Genomic DNA, 19132 nt, shown 5'->3' with positions numbered 1-19132 from the left:
ATCTACGTTTTGCATTACATATTGCGTATGGAATGTTGCCTGACTGGGTGCTGGGGAGATCTGCCCAGTGATGTACCTTTTAATTACCTGTTTGCTAGGCGTAATTTTGTGTTGTTTATTATTATATTATTGTGGTTCTGTAGCAAATGGGTTTTAAATAATTTGTTATTTTGACTGAGAGGGGTATGGGCATTTTGTGCATCCACCTCTTGTACTTTCTTCCAAATTAACTTTTTGAGAAGAACAATAAAAACGTTCGTCAGAGGAGGAGCAATCATTGTGATGCTGCTTAATTCAGAAAAAAAGTGTGAGCCATAGAGAACAATCGATACTTTGTTTCATTTTCCATGAATCCATTATGTATTTAACCTGGGAAAATTAAGGGACATATAAAAACATGAACGATTAATATATATATATATATATATATATATATATATATATATATATATATATATATATATATATATATATATATCGTTTTATATCCATGCAATATGCATAAACCAAATCAAAAATCAAAAATCAAAAACAGCCTGCAATTTACATTCTATGCGATCTAAAATGTTTAAGGTTGAATTACACCCGTACCAACAGGCGATTATCATCGTAGGCTAGCAGGAAGTTTAGACTTTAGTCTTCTAATTAATTTTTGTTTTCCTGTCGAGAAATCGCGAAAGGAGTTCCTGGTATGAAAGGGACTTTTTGCCTATGGGACCAGCCACTAGTTGATTTGTTGAAGTAGTCTTAAGTTGTTTTGCATTCATTTACTTTCTTTCCAGACTGCATCCGACATATGGCACCGTTTCTGACAGCCTAGTATTTCTTCGCACTTATGCAAGTGCCTTGTCTTTATGGAAGAAAATACATTAATTTTAGTCGGTCTTCCCGGTGACTTTGCTTCTGTGAAATCGAAGTTGGAATTATATTTCAGAAATAAAAGAAAATCTGGAGGTGAAATTTCGGAAATTAGAAATGACCCCAATGACAAGAGGAAGGCATTGCTCATTTACGTAGAGGATGAAGGTAATGTTTAAAGTAAATTAATTAAACTGAGTGTACCTGATAATAATTATATATAGGCCTATATATTGTTTTACCACTATTGTTTTTCTGCTAAATGCCTGTAATGTAATGTAATGTCGCTTCCATGCTCGCATCCGTCGGCTGCCCTGTACTGACAACTATAATGCATTGATTCTTGCATTGAGTCTTAAAACCGCGATGGAGAAAGATTTACGCCATCTACTATCTATTTATCAGCCGCAAAAAGTGTGTTGGAAAAAGGACCGCACAAGGTTGATTTTAAGGCCTTGGGCGTTGTGGAACTTCAAGTGAAGCCACTACAAGAGTACGGAGTCGCAAATGAGAAGAGAATTAAACCAGTGCCGTTGCCCCGTCGTCGCCTTGACAAAGAGGTTGGCTTTGGAAAATCTGCACCTAACATAGGAGAAGCGGTAAATATCTTGGAAATGGCTATGATAATGTTGACATGTGATGATTGTGATTATTTTGCCGTATAAATCACGAAGCTGTCCCTCTGAAATAAACACAGCTTTAGAAGCCAGGAATCGTTCACATTCTTAAAAACAGTGATAATCAAATAATTTTTTTATGTCAGAACAACAATGTAGGCACTAATATGTTGAAATGTGATAACAGTTTTATCATATGTCAATTATTAATTTCAATTATCAATTGTTATGATGCTCTCACGTTGAATACTTTGCAATTCATGTTTTGGCCTTTAAAAATACTTGCAGCTCCAAAATTACAGAAGGCATGCAGGCCTAAAAGGCAATAAATTGGATCATGACATGGATACAAGATAAGACACAGTACCCAATGGAATTCTGGCTAGGAACAATAGTGCAGAAAGATGAATGCAGTTTGTGATTTAGCCTTAATATTGCTTTATTTGGCATGACTCTTCCTCGTAGCTATGGACATCTTAGTGTGGTTAGCAGAGCCAGAGGCCATGCTGATTTAATGTTAAATGGCCAAACACTGGTGCACTTACTGCATCTTCTTATTCTAATGTTCTTCTAATGTTACTAGTGTTTATTGTATTTTCTCTTTTCTATCAATTATAGGAGCCAGGACCATTTCACCAGAAAGGCAAGTTAAAAGAATAGGTGCCATGTACCATGCAGATTTTATTGGACATGTTTTATTGAGCGTATTGCGGGTGGTTTTATGTAGTTTGATGTATACTGTCTTTTTCTTGACCATGTTTACTTTTAATCATTTTTATATAATATCAAAGGTCTATCTGAAAAGTCATAAGCATGAGATGAGACTGGTGTTGGTTTCCTTTATCTTGCAGCTCTGTTTAACAGTGATAAGGATGGAATCTACCTTGGGCTATTTCTGAAAAATGGTCTTTTTGTAATATAGTTTTCATTAAGTTCTTCATTTTCATTTCACATGTAGGTCTAATTAGAGGAAGTTTGTGATACTTATGTTAAATCCCAGTGAAAGTCTTGTGTGGGATGTAAGGTACCAAATACAGACATGAGCATAAACTCTTTAAAATGCTTGTATGTCCAACCCAACAATTAACCCCTTAAGTATCGCCCCTTTTCTTGAAATAAGCTTAAACATTATTATACACAAAATCAAAGGAACCCTTTTGACTACAGGCATAATCCTGGTGTCTTCTGAAATGTAACCTTTTGGGGTTTTGTTTTCCAAGAGTCAGAATTACTCCTAATATTACTAAAACAAATTTCAGAAGCCCAAACACACAGTGAAGCTTTTTTTCTCACTGAAAAGATTTTCAGTTTTTGACTGGAAACAGATTATTGTAGCTGTGGCTGGTGTGCTTAGAAACACAATGGAGTCAAGTCACGACACTGGACAAACAAACCCCTACAGTATCACCAAAAATGAGCATTCTGCATTGCTTTTTCTAATCAATGTCTAGGCAGTTTTCCAAAAAGGACATTTGGAGACTCCAAAAGGACACATGGAAACTAAATGACATTATGGGTCATATGAAGTGTAAAATACTGCATTTTCCTAAACTTCATCTGGAGAAAAAGAGTTTGCACTTTCCCCTGCCTGTCACCTCTCTGTCGGAAACTCCCTCTCGTGGCAGCTATCCTCAGACAGCAACATGTCGAGAAGATCATGAATCACAATAATACCATCTTGTAACCTAATATATTAACTGAGGTCCACTGATTACATTTTTTGTCAAATGCTCAACCCCATCAATAAGTCAAACACATTCCATAATGTCATATGCTATTTATCATTCAAAAGCAGTGTGGCTCCTTATTTATAAGCATACTGAATAATCATAAAATATTTTGAGAATGTATTTAGATGCTTACCAATATAAAATGGGGTAATGTCATTGAAAATGCCCTCTATTGTGTTGTCAACTGTGTTTTCACTGTCTTCCTTAGAAATATTCACTCCTTCAAAGGTAGTCGTATATTTAGATAAAATATTTTTTGTTGTTGTAAAACGTCAATTTTTGGCATAAAATCACAAGAATTGTTTTTGTCATAGCGCAATAGATGTGCATATTGAAAATGCTCTAGTTTCATTGGGCAGATGAAAAAATGCTGTGTTGTTTTATTCAAGCCTAACAAATGATATGCCGCTGGAAACGTAATGTCATGAGCTAAAATGCTTTTTAGTCTTCAGTTCAATAACATGCTCACAATTAGTTCTTTGATGAGCTGAAGTTACAAGTACTGGCCAGAGATGGATGTTCATGTCCGAGAGAGCCTATACAAAATGTTGATAACAGCATTTCTTTGGACAAGTACTTTTGTAGAAATTTACAATGGTGAAACGGACAATGATAATTCCTCCAGAGAAATTTTAAGTAAAGAATGGGCATTCTATCAACGTTTCTCCATGTAAAGTATTATGCATTCGGTCCGCTGGACACTTGTGAAAAGGACATTGACATAACTGTATGTTACAAAATAAGGAACTGTTGTCGCTAAAGCAATGGAATCTTAAAATAGGTTATACAGATAGATCTGTAGGTTTTAACGCTTTCAAACAGTATACCCTGTTACCATAGTGATTGAAAATTGAGCATTGAAAAAAGCAATGAATACAAAAAACCCTCACCAGCCTGAGACTTAAGGGGTTAACCTGGGTTTCCTTTCTCATGGAAGCACAAAACGTATTAATTATTGGGAGTATTTGAAAGCAGCATAACTTAAGTTAAGGCATAACTCTAGGCAAATGCATTTATCTTTTTTCCAGGCTTGCAGCAAGTTTGTGGTGACAATGTGTTATCACTACTTGTGAGCAGTGACCGTCCAATCAAAGAGGACATCCTTCGGTTGTACTTTGAGCAATTTACCGATGACATTGATATTTGTAGATATGGAAATAGTCAATGGATTCTCAAGCTAACCAGCCAGTCAGGTAAGATGTTTTAGATTTTTTGATTGAGGTCTTAAGAGGAAACTAAGGTCTTAAGAGAGAACTGAGATCTGTCCTGAGAGCCAAGCAGCTTTCATTATGTGTTCACATTTCTCGTTACCATTTTCCAAAGCAGCAGAAGGGGTTTATTTTAAGTCCACATAGACATAAATTGTGGTTTTGCTGTATGTAGAGTACTGTAACCTTTCCTCCCCATGTGATTGCTTGACTTTTACTTAGCTAATCTGATCTCTGTGGAAAGAATATGACAATACTGTGCAATATGTCGACAGAACAGCTAAGAATCAAGCTAAACAAGTTTTTATGATGTGATTATAATGAAAAACATGGCAACATGGAACATGGTAACACTGCTGTTCAGCTTTTTCAATCTTATGCACATTTTCTGCACATCTCGTCTTCCAAATATGTAATGAAAATTATTGAAAAATCTTCTGTGTATCAGTGAATTTCCAAATACGTTATTTTGGTTGGGATATACCCCTTGTAGCTAAGCTCTGAAATAATAGCCTTTTCTACTTTTCTATTAAGATGGCCTCGTCTTACTTATCTGAAACCTCAAGGGTATCTGTGGATGTGTACATGCTTTATAAGAGCAATATGGAATTTATCTATATCATGAATATCAACATATCTGGAAGTTGCTAGCCCTTGGTTCAACTGGATCCCAGAGTTATACTCTGTGTCCTTTTTAAAGGTACAATAGGTAATTTTGGACTTCTAATGGTCAAGTGAGTAATTACAGCAACAAACACCCTCAAACCACAACACTGTTTATCCCTCCCCCTTTTCTGTGAACGCGAGGTTGAAACCAACCCCGCCATTGCCTGTGGCAATTACAACCAATTTTCAACCAATGAGCTTGAATTATTGTACAGCTGTACAATGTTTTGGTACAGAATTATTTAAGGACTATAAACAAAGGCAGAGGGTGAGTCAATATGTCAGTGAGCCTTTTTCCATTTCCATTCGTCTTGTGACGTTTTAACACAAAAATATTACCTATTGTGCCTTTACATCCTGTATCACACTTAATGCGAATAATGAATGATACATTTGTATAATTTTGTTTGTGGCTGAATTATCAGTCGGGCCCATTAAATGTTAACAGAACTCATGTACTGCATCTCAGATTTGAAGAATGTCCTGGCCAAGAAGGATCATGACCTGGAGGGTTGCTTGATGTCCATACAGCTATACAATGAGAGAAAGGCAGAGGAGAGCCTTGATCCCCGCAGGTTCATCCTGAGTGGCTTCAGTGAGGATTGCAAGTGCAGCCACCTCTCCGTCTTCATCAAGAGCTGCAGCAAAGGGGCTGAGCATTCCTGGGAGGCCCTGAATGACGGAGAGAGAATTGCAGTTACCTTCAAACAGGATATAGGTGGGTCCGCATACCAAAGCTAAAGCATGGGAGAGCGGCCCATACAGCATTAGTCATTAGCAAACAAGGCTGAAATGCAATCTGAATCTGGAACATGATAGTCACTGATATTTTTATGATTTAACCTTAATTTATCCAGATGCCATAGTATCTATTGAGCAGGAGGGCAGCACTATCAATAAACAAGATAAATCTATTGTAGTTCACATCGAGGCTATCAATACATGCCTGTGTCTAGAACAGTACAGTGTACAGCTGGATAGTTTTGTTGCTAATAAGTTTTGTTCAACATGTCAATCCCATGGTTTAGATGTTCAGGCATTTTTGAAGAAATGCTCCTCAAAAAGACTTCAGAACTTGGATATCTCCGCCAGTCGTCTGGAGTACACAGACACTGTGCTGGTGGAAGGAAATATGGAGAACATCTCAGATGAGGTGCTCAGGGCATATTTTTCCAGCAGAAGTAAAGGAGGGCAAGTCAAATGCATGAATTTGGACAATAAACCAAAGAGTGTGCTAATAGAGTTTGATGATTTTCATGGTATGTTATCATGCATTCACCTCACGTTATGATCTTCTTTTATACACTAATGTTCTCTGTCCAATGATTACAATGTACATTCCATCACTGTGAGTATTTAATGAGAACTACATGTGCAGTGGGGTATGCAGCAGGATGTGTTACATTATATCTCCTTTTCCAATTTTACAGTTGCAAACAGAGTGGCCGAAGAGAAACACAATATTTGTGGAGTCAGCCTGTGTGCTTTGTTGTACTATTCCAGTCTGCAGCAAGCCTTAAGAGGAGAGAAACCCATTACACCACCCTCCTTGTTGCTACACCGACTGGCCCATACATGGGAGAGGAAGACTAAGCAAGCAGCTGAGGCATTGCTGGAGAAATATAGCATAGTCATGTTGATGTCAACTGAAGAGGTCTGGGATAGAGTGAAGGACAAATGCCTCAGTCTAAATCTCAAAACTTCCAGAGTCACATTTGAGAGCACTAAAAACTCTATTGTGGTGGTGGGGCAACAGAACGAAGTGAAGAAGCTTCAAGGTGAAATCCAACTCCTGTTGAACAAAGCGAAAGAAGAACTGGATATTGAAAAAAACACTGTGGAAAGGAAAATCCCTGTAGACAGTAAGGAAGAACTGGATTTTGTGTGGAACTTGGTGTCAGCAAATCTGGGAGGAGTTCAACATCAGAAAGACGGAGTAAACTTGACATTTAATCTCAAAGGCCTCAGAGACAAGGTGAATGAAGCAGAGGGAATCATCAAGAACACAAAAGATAATTTATCCATCCAAACTTTGCATCTGTCACCCGACCTAGCAATGTTTTTGCAATCGCTGGACCTTAAACAATTTGAGCGCGATCACTTTACTCACATTTCTGCTACAGTTTTCTCCTTTGGAGATTCCATCCAGATTCTTGCAGAGAAGCAAGATGGTGAGAAAGCCAGAGATAAAATAAAGCAGATACTAACAGAAGATGTCATCAACCTCACTCCTGATCAAAGAAAAGTCACCCAGGAAGAACACTGGAGTGTCTTCTACCATGGTATAATGCAAGAGGTAGAATCCAGCAATAATACACGGAACATCAAGATCTCACATTCTGGTGTGCAGATTTCAGTGTGTGGGTTCCAAAACGTGGTTACAGATGTTGCTAGGAAACTGAGAGGAAATCTAAATAACAAAATGCCAGTGACGGAAGACATCCAGCTGAACACACTGAGACAGGTTGAATACATTGATGCTTGCATGAAACTGTCTGAGGCCCCTGAATTGAAAGCCCTGGATGTCACCATTCTGTCGTCAAGGACACAGGCGTCCCCTTACCTGAAGGTCACCGCTGCCAGTGACAACATCAAGGAGGCTGTGGCAGCTGTGAAGAGGCAAATTTCAAACATTGTGCATGAGAAACACATATACTCCAATGCTGGGGAGTCAAAAGTGTTGGAGAAACATCAAGATGCTCTCAAGGCCAAGGCCAAGGACTTTGCCTGTAAGCTTTATCTGACTGTTGAGCAAGCCAGTCAGACCAGCCCTCACCTGTCATGCATGTTTAAAATGGGAAACTGCCTGACTTTAACCATAACCCAGGGTGAACTATCCCAGCAATCAGCTGAGGCTATCATTTGCCCATTGAGTGAAAACATGTCATTTGATAATCCGGTCGCGAAGAAAATTGTACAGGTTGGGGGGCCTCAGGTAAAAGATGTTGTTGACAAGCTCTTGACAGAGACCCATGTTTTGGTTGCTGGGGACATAGTTGCAGGTAACCCAGGAAAACTTTCTGCCAAGGCCCTCATCTATGCTATAGTACCCACATGGAAAAAACTCAAAACTGAGTTCAACGGATTATTGGAGACAAGGTACTTGGCATCAGCTGTCCAAAAGAGCCTCCAGAATGCAGAGAGCAAGCACTGTGTCTCCATGGTAATGCCGGCTCTGGGGTGTGGTGCTTTTGGCTTCCCCGTCAGAGGAAGCTGTGAAGTCATTGAGACGGAAATTGCAGAGTTCTGTAACAGTCAATGTGAGACCCCTCCACACCTGAGGGAAATATTCATTGTTGACTCTGATGCCAAGACTGTAGAGGAATTTCACACTGTCCTGAAGGAAAAGGTATGTGGCATCACTTGTACAGACTCATGAGAGAAAACAAGCCACATTATAATGTATTGAGGTGGCACAGATGGTGCAGTGGGTAGCACTGCCGCCTCGCAGCAAGGAGGTCCTGGGTTTGAATCCTGGTCGGCTGGGGCCTCTCTGTGTGGAGTTTGCATGTTCTCCCTGTGTTTGTGTGGGTTTCCTCCGGGTACTCTGGTTTCCTCCCATAGTCCAAAGACATGCAGGTTATCCTGATTGGAGAGTCCAAATTGCCCATGGGTATGAGTGTGTGAGTGAATGATGTGTGTGCCCTGTGATGGATTGGTGACCTGTCCAGGGTGTATTCTTGCCTTTCGCCCAATGTATGCTGGGATAGGCTCCAGCTCCCCTGCAACCCTGTTCAGGATAAGAGGGTTCAGATAATGGATGGATGGATAATGTATTGACTAGAACTAATTTTCTATCTTTATTTACATTCTATTGTATCCCATTTGTTAAACAGGGATATCAAAGTACAGATTCAACAGACACAATGTTATGTACTCGTCCTGCAAAAACATCAAAACAAGCCACTGCTCCACCTCCTCGGTTACCTAAACCTGGATCAGACCGTATAGGTAACATATAATTTCACGATTAATCACCCATTGCACATATTAGGAGATACTGTAGACAATGTATTGTCTGTGATCTCATTTGGCTTTATATGTTTTTCTTGTTGTCAATAATTACAGTGGATATTGGTGGCATTACAGTAATTCTGAAGAAAGGAGACATTACCAAAGAAGCTGTGGATGCCATTGTGAATTCCAACAATAAAAGTCTGAATCTAGACACTGGTACGTTTCTGTATGTGCATCTTTGAGTCATAAGAACATAAGAATATCATTTTGACAGGAAAATCATTTGCTACTATTTAGACCTTTGTTCTATTAGTATAGAACATGCAATGTCACGTTTCAGGTCTGTCTTGCCATGTTTTATGTTTATTCATTTTGTCTTAGTCACGTATTGTCTTATCATGTATTATGTTAGTCTAGGTTTGTCATGTTGTTTAGTTTGTTTCTTGTTACGATTTATTTTCTTGTCATGTCTAGTTATGTTTAGTTACGATTATTTTACCTTGTTATGTTGAGTGGTTAGCGTCTTAGTTCATTTAAGTGTTATGTTTTGATTTATGTTTATTGTTACGCAGACTGGTCACTGTTTAAACATACACTTTTACATGTCTTTCCGCAAACCGCCTTTCTCTCTCTCTTTCTGTCATTCACACCCTAATTGTTTCTATTTGTCTATTTACTAAAACTACTAACGCTAGATCAGGATTGGGTAGAACTAACAAACTAATCATGTGTTCATGTTACCTTACGTTTCTCGTGCATGTCATTTACTAATTTACTAATGCTAGGGCAGAATAGGTTTATTACTAACGATTACTAATTACCTTGTTAAACTTGTCATCCATCGCACCTGTTTTCCATTTACTTGCTGCGCTCTAACTAATTGTCTACACCTGTCTACACCTGCATTTAGCCCAGTCGCGCTACTGTTTGTTGCGAAATTGTCTGCCTCTTGTACGTCAAAGCAACTCTTGAGCATTACTGTTATAGATTACACGTTACGATCCAAGCCTGTTTACCGACCATCGATTATTGATTTCTGTTTTGTTGACCATCGCTTGTTTTTGACCTCGTCCTCGCCTACCGATTTTGTACCTTTGCCTCGCTGTTTGTTTTATGGTTTCGACTTCTGCTTCGCCCTCGACTACGACCCTGCCTGCCGTCCGCCTGTACTTCTGCCCCGCTGACAGCTCTCCTGCTACCGGACCTCCCTGCACGTCTACCGACTACGAGTTTGCCTCTTCCCTTGGCACCGTGCTTTTTGTTTGTTTATTGTTTGTCTGGCTGGATCTACGTGTACGGACTTTGCTTGTTTTGACTACGCTCCTGGGATTCGTCCCGAATAAAGCCCTGACGGGACTTTATCCGATTATTGTTTCTGAGTTGTGCATTTTGGGTCCAACCCCCACGCACCCGTCTCAGAACAATTTCGCCAAGATGGACCCTGCTGACTCAACCGCCATGTTCTACGCACTCCAGGAACAAGGCACCATTGTCCAGCAATACTCCCAAGGAATCTCCAAACTTCGTCTGGAGATTCGGGAGCTTTGTGCGGAGATGAGGAGACTCGCCATCGCGGTTCAGCCACACCGTGGAAGAACCTGCCAACCCGCCTGCACCTCCACCTTCCAACCCCATGGGAACCTGGCAATTCCGGGAGCCACAACAACCCCCCCCCCCGGAGAGGTTCGACGGAGAACCGGAGAGATGCAAGGCTTTCCTGCTCCGGTGCGACTTTGTGTTCCGGCAGCAACCTCAGACCTACAACAGCGATGACCGCCAGATCGGCTACGTGATGGGATTACTAAAGGGGAGAGCCTTGGACTGGGCGACAGCTGTGTGGTCCGGGGGTTCATTCCCTCCCCGGTACCCGGAGTTCGCCGAGGAGATCCGCAAGGTCTTCCAGCATGCATCCAGTGACCAAGAGCCATCCCAACATCTGATCGCCCTTCGCCAAGGCAGGAAGACTGCGGCAGACCATCCTATCGAGTTCCGCACTCTTGCGGCAGCCACAAACTGGAATGATGCAGCTTTGGCTAACCTGTTCCTGACCAGCCGGAGTGAGACTGTCCAGGACGAGTTGGCGCGACTCTAACCTATTACTCAGTTTGACCCACTCGTCCGTGCCACCATCCGTTTGGACAACAGCTCCAGACAACGCCGGACTGAGAGACTGGTCCCACCTGGCCAGCCATACCCCATGCGAGTTTCTAGTTCCCGACCAGAGGAGAATCAAACCGAAGGACTCGAACCCATGGACCTGTCCCGTGCCGGTATGAAGATTTCTACTGAGGAACGGGCACGTCGGAGAGCTACCGGTTCCTGTTTCTATTGTGGGAGGCTGGGCCACACCCAAGTTCAATGCACCTTCCGGTCCAAGAGATCTGTCGAGGTGAGAGCGCTCCACAGACATGAAGGTTCTGCCAGGAACGACCATGGTCCCACACTTACTGCTATGTTGGTTCTTCCCGACAAAACTATCCAGGTTAATGCGTTGGTGGATTCCGGAGCTGACGCCAACCTCATCTACGAAATAATGGTCATGGAACTGGACATCCCCACCCTCCCACTACCCCATCCCGAGAATGCTCGGTCATTGGATGGAAAGACCTTTTGCCGCATGACGCACATCACCAAACCCATCCAACTGATCATTTCTGGGAACCATCATGAGATGATTCAGTTCCGTGTCATCCGGTCCCCTAATGATCAACTCATTTTGGGATTACCCTGGCTCCAGATACACAACCCCACCATTGACTGGAGTTCATGCCAGATTCAAGCCTGGAGTCATGAGTGTCACCAATCCTGCCTACGATCTGCTCCTGCACCAGCAGAGGGTGCACCCAACCCACCACAAATCCCCAAGCCCTCCCTGGAGAAGGTGCCCACCCCTTACCATGACCTAGGCACGGTCTTCTCCAACACACAGGCACAGATGCTTCCCCCTCATCGACCCTACGACTGCGCCATCGAGCTCCCGGTTCCACACTCCCCGCAAGCCGTCTATACATTGTCTCCAGACCTGAAAGGGAGTCCATGGAGAAATACATCTGGGACTGCTTAGCCAATGGACTGATTCGTCCATCCTCCTCACCTGTGGGCGCCATCCTTCTTCTGTACGAAGAAGAATCCGGCGCCCACAGGTGAGGAGGATGGACTGATTCATCCATCCTCCTCACCTGTGGGCGCCGGATTCTTCTTCGTACAGAAAAAGGATGGCTCTTTGCGTCCCTGCATTGACTACAGAGAGCTAAACAACATTAGAGTAAAGAACAAATACCCTCTGCCTTTGATGGACTTGGCCTTTCACCCCCTACATGATGCCACCATCTTCACCAAGTTGGACCTATGCAATGCCTACCACCTGGTTCGTATCCGAGAGGGTGATGAGTGGAAGACCGCCTTCAATACCTCCCTCGGACACTTTGAGTACCTGGTCATGCCATTCGGCCTCACCAATGCATCTGCCGTGTTCCAGGCTTTAGTGAATGATGTTCTTCGGGACTTACTGGGCCGATACGTACCTGGACGACATTCTTATTTACTCCACCAATGCCAAGGAGACTCACATCAGGAAAGTTCTCCAGAGACTGTTGGAGAACAAACTGTTCATCAAGGCGGAGAAATGTGTCTTCCACACAGACACGGTTGTGTTCCTGGGCTTCATTCTGGAGAAAGGACAGATTAGGGCGGATCCCAAGAAGATTCAGGCGGTCACTGACTGGCCTACGCCTTCAATTCGGAAACAACTTCAACGCTACTAGGGATTCGCCAACTTTTACCGCAGATTTATTAGATCCTACAGCCAAGTGGTCTCCCCCCTCACCAAGCTGACGTCTACTGCCATGCCATTCCGTTGTGGAGTGGAGGCACTGGCTGGAGGGATCCGAGAAGCCTTTCATCGTCTGGACCGACCATAAGAACTTGGCATACCTCCAGACGGCCAAAAGACTAAATTCACGCCAAGCTAGATGGGCGCTGTTCTTCGGAAGGTTCAACTTCACACTCACGTATTGCCTAGGGTCTAAGAATGTCAAGCCAAATGCCCTGTCCCGACAATTCGACACCTGTCCTGAGCGTGAGGCGCCTGAGAACATCCTCCCGGGTTCCTGCATCGTTGGTTCCGGAACCTGGAAGATTGAGGCGATGATCCAGAGGGCTCTACGGGAGGAACCCGATCCCAGGTCCAACCCAGGAACACGTCTCTACGTCCCATCTGCTGCCCGGACATTCAATGGGCTCACTCGTCCCTCTTGTCTTGCCATTCCGGCTTTACCCGCACCTTGGCGGTGCTTAAACGAAAGTTTTGATGGAGCTCCATGATCCCGGACACCAGGCGCTTCATCAAGGCATGCACTACCTGCGCCAGAAGCAAGGCCTCCCACCAAGCCCCTGCTGGTCTGCTCCAACCTCTGCCCGTGCCCAGCAGACCCTGGAGCCACATTGGGGTGGACTTTGTCACCGGACTTCCACCTTCCGAAGGTAACACCACCATCCTCAACGTGGTGGATCGCTTTAGTAAAGCAGCCCACTTCATCCCCCTACCTGGATTACCCACCTCCCAAGAGGCCGCGGAAGTATTAATAAGAGAAGTGTTCCGCATCCACGGCATCCCCGCTGACATTGTATCCGACCGGGGCCCACAATTCATTTCTCAAGTGTGGAAAGCTTTCTGCCTGGCCCTCGGTGCCACGGCCAGCCTCTCATCCGGCTATCACCCCCAGTCCAATGGGCAGACCGAGAGGGCCAACCAGGATTTGGGAGCCGCACTTCGTTGTCTCTCTAACCAGAATCCGGCTTCATGGAGCAAGATGCTCACCTGGGTTGAGTATGCGCACAACACCCTACCCTGCACCGCCACCGGAAAATCTCCCTTCGAGATCTCTCTTGGCTACCAACCTCCACTGTTTCCGGACCAGGAAGCTGAGATCGCTGTTCCCTCCCTCATCGTCTCATCGTCTACACCTGTCTACACCTGCATTCATAGCCCAGTCGCGCTACTGTTTGTTGCGAAATTGTCTGCCTCTTGTACGTCAAAGCAATTCTTGAGCATTACTGTCATAGATTACACGTTACGGTCTCATGCAAAGCCTTAATGGTAGAATAGCCATATGTATGGCAGCACAGTGTTGCACTGGTTAGCCGGGTTCTGGCTGGCCAGATCCTCTTTTCATGGATTTCATTTTCTCCCCTCTTTTGCATGAGTACTCCTCCCACACCGAAAGACATGCATGTCAGATTAGGTATACTGCTGAACTGGAGTTGGTCCTCAGGCACTGCACTGCACTCCCCCTAGCTAAAATGCAGAAGTGAATTTTTACCCTATTTTCACCCTGCCTAGGTGTCTCTGGGGCCATTCTGAAAGCAGCAGGACAATCTGTTCAAGATGAATGCACCAAACTGGGTAACCTTCTTAAAACACAAATAAATTAACATAAAATTAAATGTATATTATTCTTATGAAGAACAATATTGTATTTTCCTTGTGAAAGTCTCTGACTCTGCTCTGAATGTAATATATCACATGAAGTGGCAGCTTCCAAGCCTTAAACAGTCAAACTTGCGATAATTATTGAGTTTATGCTTGCTTGTTACATCCAAGCACTTTCCTGGTTTAATTTTCCAGTGATTACCCAACCACTCTTTTTCATAAATAACCCATCTGGAATTACTATTTTATAAAATATTAACCACAGACCTGCCCCATTCAGGTACCCAAAACGAAGATGGGGTGGTTGTCACAGGAGGAGGGAACTTGAAATGTAAGCACATCATTCAGATGGTGGGGCCGACCACCACAGCTGGTATCACCACCTCCACGGAGAGGGTCCTGCAGCTGTGTGAGAGCAAGAACACCACAGCCGTGTCCTTTCCAGCCATTGGGACGGGTAAGACCACAACACAACCAGTGCCCACATCCACACAACATAGACCACAACCACTGCCCACATCTACACAGCACAGACCACAACCACTGCCCACATCTACACAGCACAGACCACGGCCACCGCCCACGTCTACACAGTACAGACCACAACCACTACCCAAGTCTACACAGTACAGACCACAACCACTTCCAACATCTACACAGCACAGACCACAACCACTGCCCATGTCTACACTGCACAGACCACAACCACTGCCCACATCTACACAGCACAGACCACAACCACTTGCAACATCTACACAGCACAGACCACAACCACTGCCCATGTCTAAACTGTACAGACCGCAACCACTGCCTACATCTACACACACAGACCACAACCTCTGAGATCACAATCACTGCCCATGTCTACACAGTCAGACCACAACCACTGCCCATGTCTATATAGTACAGACCACAACCACTGCCCACATGTACAGGGCGAGACCACAACCATTGCCCTGTCTACACAACACAGACCCCAACCATTGCCCATGTCTATAGAGCACACCACAATTACGTACCCCCTTGATACAACATACCCTTAGACCACAACTGCTGACCATATCTATACAGCACAGGCCACAACCACAGCCCACATCTACACAACATGGACCACAACCACTGTCAACGTTTATACAGCATAGACACTGCCCGTGTCTAAAGACGATAGACTACAACCACTGTGCTTTGAACAAATACTATGATGAAAATGTTCAGCGTTTTGGTCAAATTATATTTTCTTTCCCAATCGGTCAGTCATAGTAATTATCAGGGTCCATTTCTGGGATTTTAGTACTTCGGTTTTTCAATATAAATAACCGACTCACAAATAAGATTGAAAGACTGGTGTCTGTCTGGGCGCTTTTAAAGATTAACAACAGGGCAACATGTGATAGTGATTTCTGCTGCTTTCTGTCACAGGAAAAGGCAACATTAAGCCCGAAGAGTCCATCAAGGCCATTGTCAAGGGGCTGCAGAACCATTTGTCTCAGACCACTTCCACAACCATCAAATTCATTTTCATAGTAGCCTTTGAGCAGAAGGTTTTTGACTCATTTTGCCATTACCTTGAAGAGAGGAACCAGCAGTCTCTGCAGAGAAAGGAGGTTAATATTTTAATATCATAATATTTTAATATCAGAATAATTCCGTCAAAACAGTAGCTTCTCTGGGCACTTTCTGTGTATTGGGTATCATTATCTACAGTTATGTTTTGATGGAATGTGCTGTCTTTATCCAGGCAGTCACTGGGTTCCACTTGCCAAGTATTCCATCCAGGTCAACGCAGCTCCCAGCCAATCAAGGTTTGTTGAACACGCCATGACCGTCCAGAATCATATCCATAGTTGCACACGGCAGCAACTGACTGTACAGAATTCCAGTTAATTCATATGGTATCTTATCACTTTTTAAGGATGAGGCAAAACTTATTATGAAGAGCAAGCAACGTTGATTCTTGCACAACGCTTGTTCCACATAAGTTAATTCTATTTTGCCAATATTTTTATTGACTGCCTCTGATGACTGATCTATGGTTTCTGCAACATTATTAGGGTACTTGACCAGAAAGTTACATTGTTAAACTAGCTGCAGTAGTTAGGTGGCGCACAATAGCATTAGGCAGTATTTACAGAACACAAAATGAAACAAGTAAAAATACAACTCCCATTGTTATTGTGATCATTGTGAAGGTGACACAAAAATATTCATAATTTGACTGTTTGTTGTCTTCTACCATCACAGTGACATTGGCACTTTCCTGGCATTTTTGTGTAATTAGTATGTGGGAAGAAATAAAAGCTTGAATTAAATCATTTCATTTTGGAGTGTAAGCGGATGACTCCCAGTAAAAAAAGCTCTTGAATCCAGATGCACTTTATTGTGTATTGATGAGTGTTTTCTTCTTCCTTTTGCAATTGGTGTGCTCTCACTACTATAATAAACCTCCTCAAGTTAAGATCCATGGTATCAGAACAGTAGTGAAGAAAGGTGACATCACCACAGAAACTGTCAGAGGGATCGTCAACACAACCAACAATGAGCTGAACCTGAAAGCAGGTGAGTCCCTCTTTGATCTGGTTCATAAAAGTGAATTCAGCCGGTTTACAGTTGCAGCCAGGGTGCTTTCCTTGTTGTTATGTCATGAATACAAATACCAAATTTTATCCCTTGGTTTATGTATTATCATCTTCATGAATTGATCTGAATCTGCATGATCTGTTGCCTTTAGGAGTTTCAGGAGCTATATTCAGAGCAGCAGGAAGCTTGGTTGAGTGGGAGTGCAAAAAATTTGGTGAGCTTCAGGCACATCGGTTTCAATAACTGGGTGCACAAAAGACTGACAATCAAGTTTCTTCAAAAAAAAAAAGTTTTTTGTGTTTTGCATAACCTCAAACTATTGGGCTTCATTTTGTTCACATGTTTGGGCGTAAAGGGCCCCAGCAGGATGATGGCGTGGTGGTGACGAGTGGCGGGGCGCTACAGTGTGACTTCATCATTCACATGGTGGGACCCCGCTCCTCAGCTGCTGCAACCTCACAGGTGGAGAAGGTTCTGGAACAGTGCGAGAAAAACAACATAACCACCGTCTCCTTCCCTGCTATTGGCACAGGTGAGCACTTATAAAGTACAATACAGTACTGTCCAAAAGTCTTAGGCACATGTATAACATTCTGTATAGATTCTTTCAAAAATAATTCAATGAAAGGTCCTAAATAAATGTACATTTTACATTACATTTTACTAATTTGTCAGAATAGTTAAAAACTGATCAAATCAATATTTTTTGTGACCACCCTTTGGCATCACTTCTCTGAGATGGCCAACACTGTCCTGCAGTTCTATAAGACAATCAACACACAGTTCTTCTGCAGACTTTGGTTGGCTCCTTGTTTCTGATCTCAGACAGCCTTGATCAAGTTTTTTATGTAAAAAGTAGTAAATTGCTTACAGTAACATGTTACCTTTTACCTAGTCTAGGGTGCCTAAGACTTCTGCACAGTATTGTATCTTATGTTATGCTTCTTATATAAATCACTTAATATAAGAACTATGTTCCAAAGAATCCAGGAAGACTTAAACAGAATCCAGAAGCAGAAACCTGAAATTCTAAATGTAAAGTTCTACATGTGGCAAAGAAAAATATAAGGCAGGACTAATTGATGGGAGGTACAAAATTGGAAAGTGCTCAAGGTGAAAAAGATTTGGGGATAATAGTAGACCAAAGCCTTTCAGGTTCTTGTCAATGTGTGGTAGCAGTAAAAACTGTCAATGTGATGCGAGGATACATAGCCAGGAGTATTGAGTAGAAGTTCAAGGAAGTTATACTCACCTTATACAATACTTTTTTTACACCTGCTTGGACATCCATGCATTAGTACTGTGTGCACTTCTGGGGACCGCACTATAAAAAAGATATAGAGGCGCTGGAAAAGGTTCAGAGAAGGTTTTATCAACATTATTTAAAATTATGGATACATGTATTTTTTCTACACTGACACTTAGAATATTCACTTGATTCAACTTTGATGAAAAGTGAAAATGCTCAGTGGCTGGTGACTTTGGAAAACCTCGAGCCATGTGGTTAGCCATGACTGATGCCACCATAGATATTATAAGTATATATCCCCATAATAAAGGCTGCTACTGTAGCCTTTCATTATGAATGCTGCCACCACAGATGGCCATTCAGCTTATTTATACTACCAGCATAGATGCCCACATTCAATAAATATGTACCAATTCACATTACAAATGCTGTCACGGTAGATGGTCTGATGACTGTCACCATATATTTCACATCATCATTGTGCGACAATGGATGTCTGATGTGTTTGATCCCGTACTTTCATATTGCAGGTGGGGGAAAGCTGAGTGGTGCAGATGTCATTGATGCCATGCTTCTAGGATTCCACAATCATTTATCGCAGCATATCTCCACTGTTCTCAAGCTAATGTACATTGTTGTCCACGAAGACAAAATCCTCCAGGACTTTCTGCAGGGGCTGAAGCAGTGGTCAATACCTGAGCTGGTATGGAAAAACTTTGAGAGGAAAATTAACTTGGCCTTCTCATTTTGCTGCTGTTATAACTGATAACACACAGACATGCTAAGCCAGAACTAATAAACTGTGAATATTAATATAGGGTAACAGTGATTAAACATTG

At 42.7% G+C, this 19132-nt stretch overlaps 1 protein-coding gene across 1 annotated transcript in view; it reads left to right on the top strand.

Annotated features, from left to right (window-relative positions):
- The window catches only part of LOC133123500 (protein mono-ADP-ribosyltransferase PARP14-like), a 31007-nt gene that overhangs the window by 5732 nt on the left and 6143 nt on the right, over positions 1-19132 (top strand). The window contains exons 3-15 of the mRNA XM_061233971.1: positions 4234-4398; positions 5549-5797; positions 6108-6338; positions 6510-8444; positions 9148-9252; positions 14378-14440; positions 14748-14924; positions 15887-16058; positions 16232-16269; positions 16919-17023; positions 17196-17258; positions 17400-17576; positions 18824-18996. Coding sequence (XP_061089955.1) covers positions 4234-4398; positions 5549-5797; positions 6108-6338; positions 6510-8444; positions 9148-9252; positions 14378-14440; positions 14748-14924; positions 15887-16058; positions 16232-16269; positions 16919-17023; positions 17196-17258; positions 17400-17576; positions 18824-18996 — 3653 coding nt within the window. The remainder of the gene's footprint in view (positions 1-4233; positions 4399-5548; positions 5798-6107; positions 6339-6509; positions 8445-9147; positions 9253-14377; positions 14441-14747; positions 14925-15886; positions 16059-16231; positions 16270-16918; positions 17024-17195; positions 17259-17399; positions 17577-18823; positions 18997-19132) is intronic.

This window comes from Conger conger, chromosome 3 (genome assembly GCF_963514075.1).
Source record: "Conger conger chromosome 3, fConCon1.1, whole genome shotgun sequence".
In the NCBI taxonomy this organism is placed as follows: domain Eukaryota; kingdom Metazoa; phylum Chordata; class Actinopteri; order Anguilliformes; family Congridae; genus Conger; species Conger conger.
This window is presented reverse-complemented; position numbering and strand designations above follow the sequence as displayed.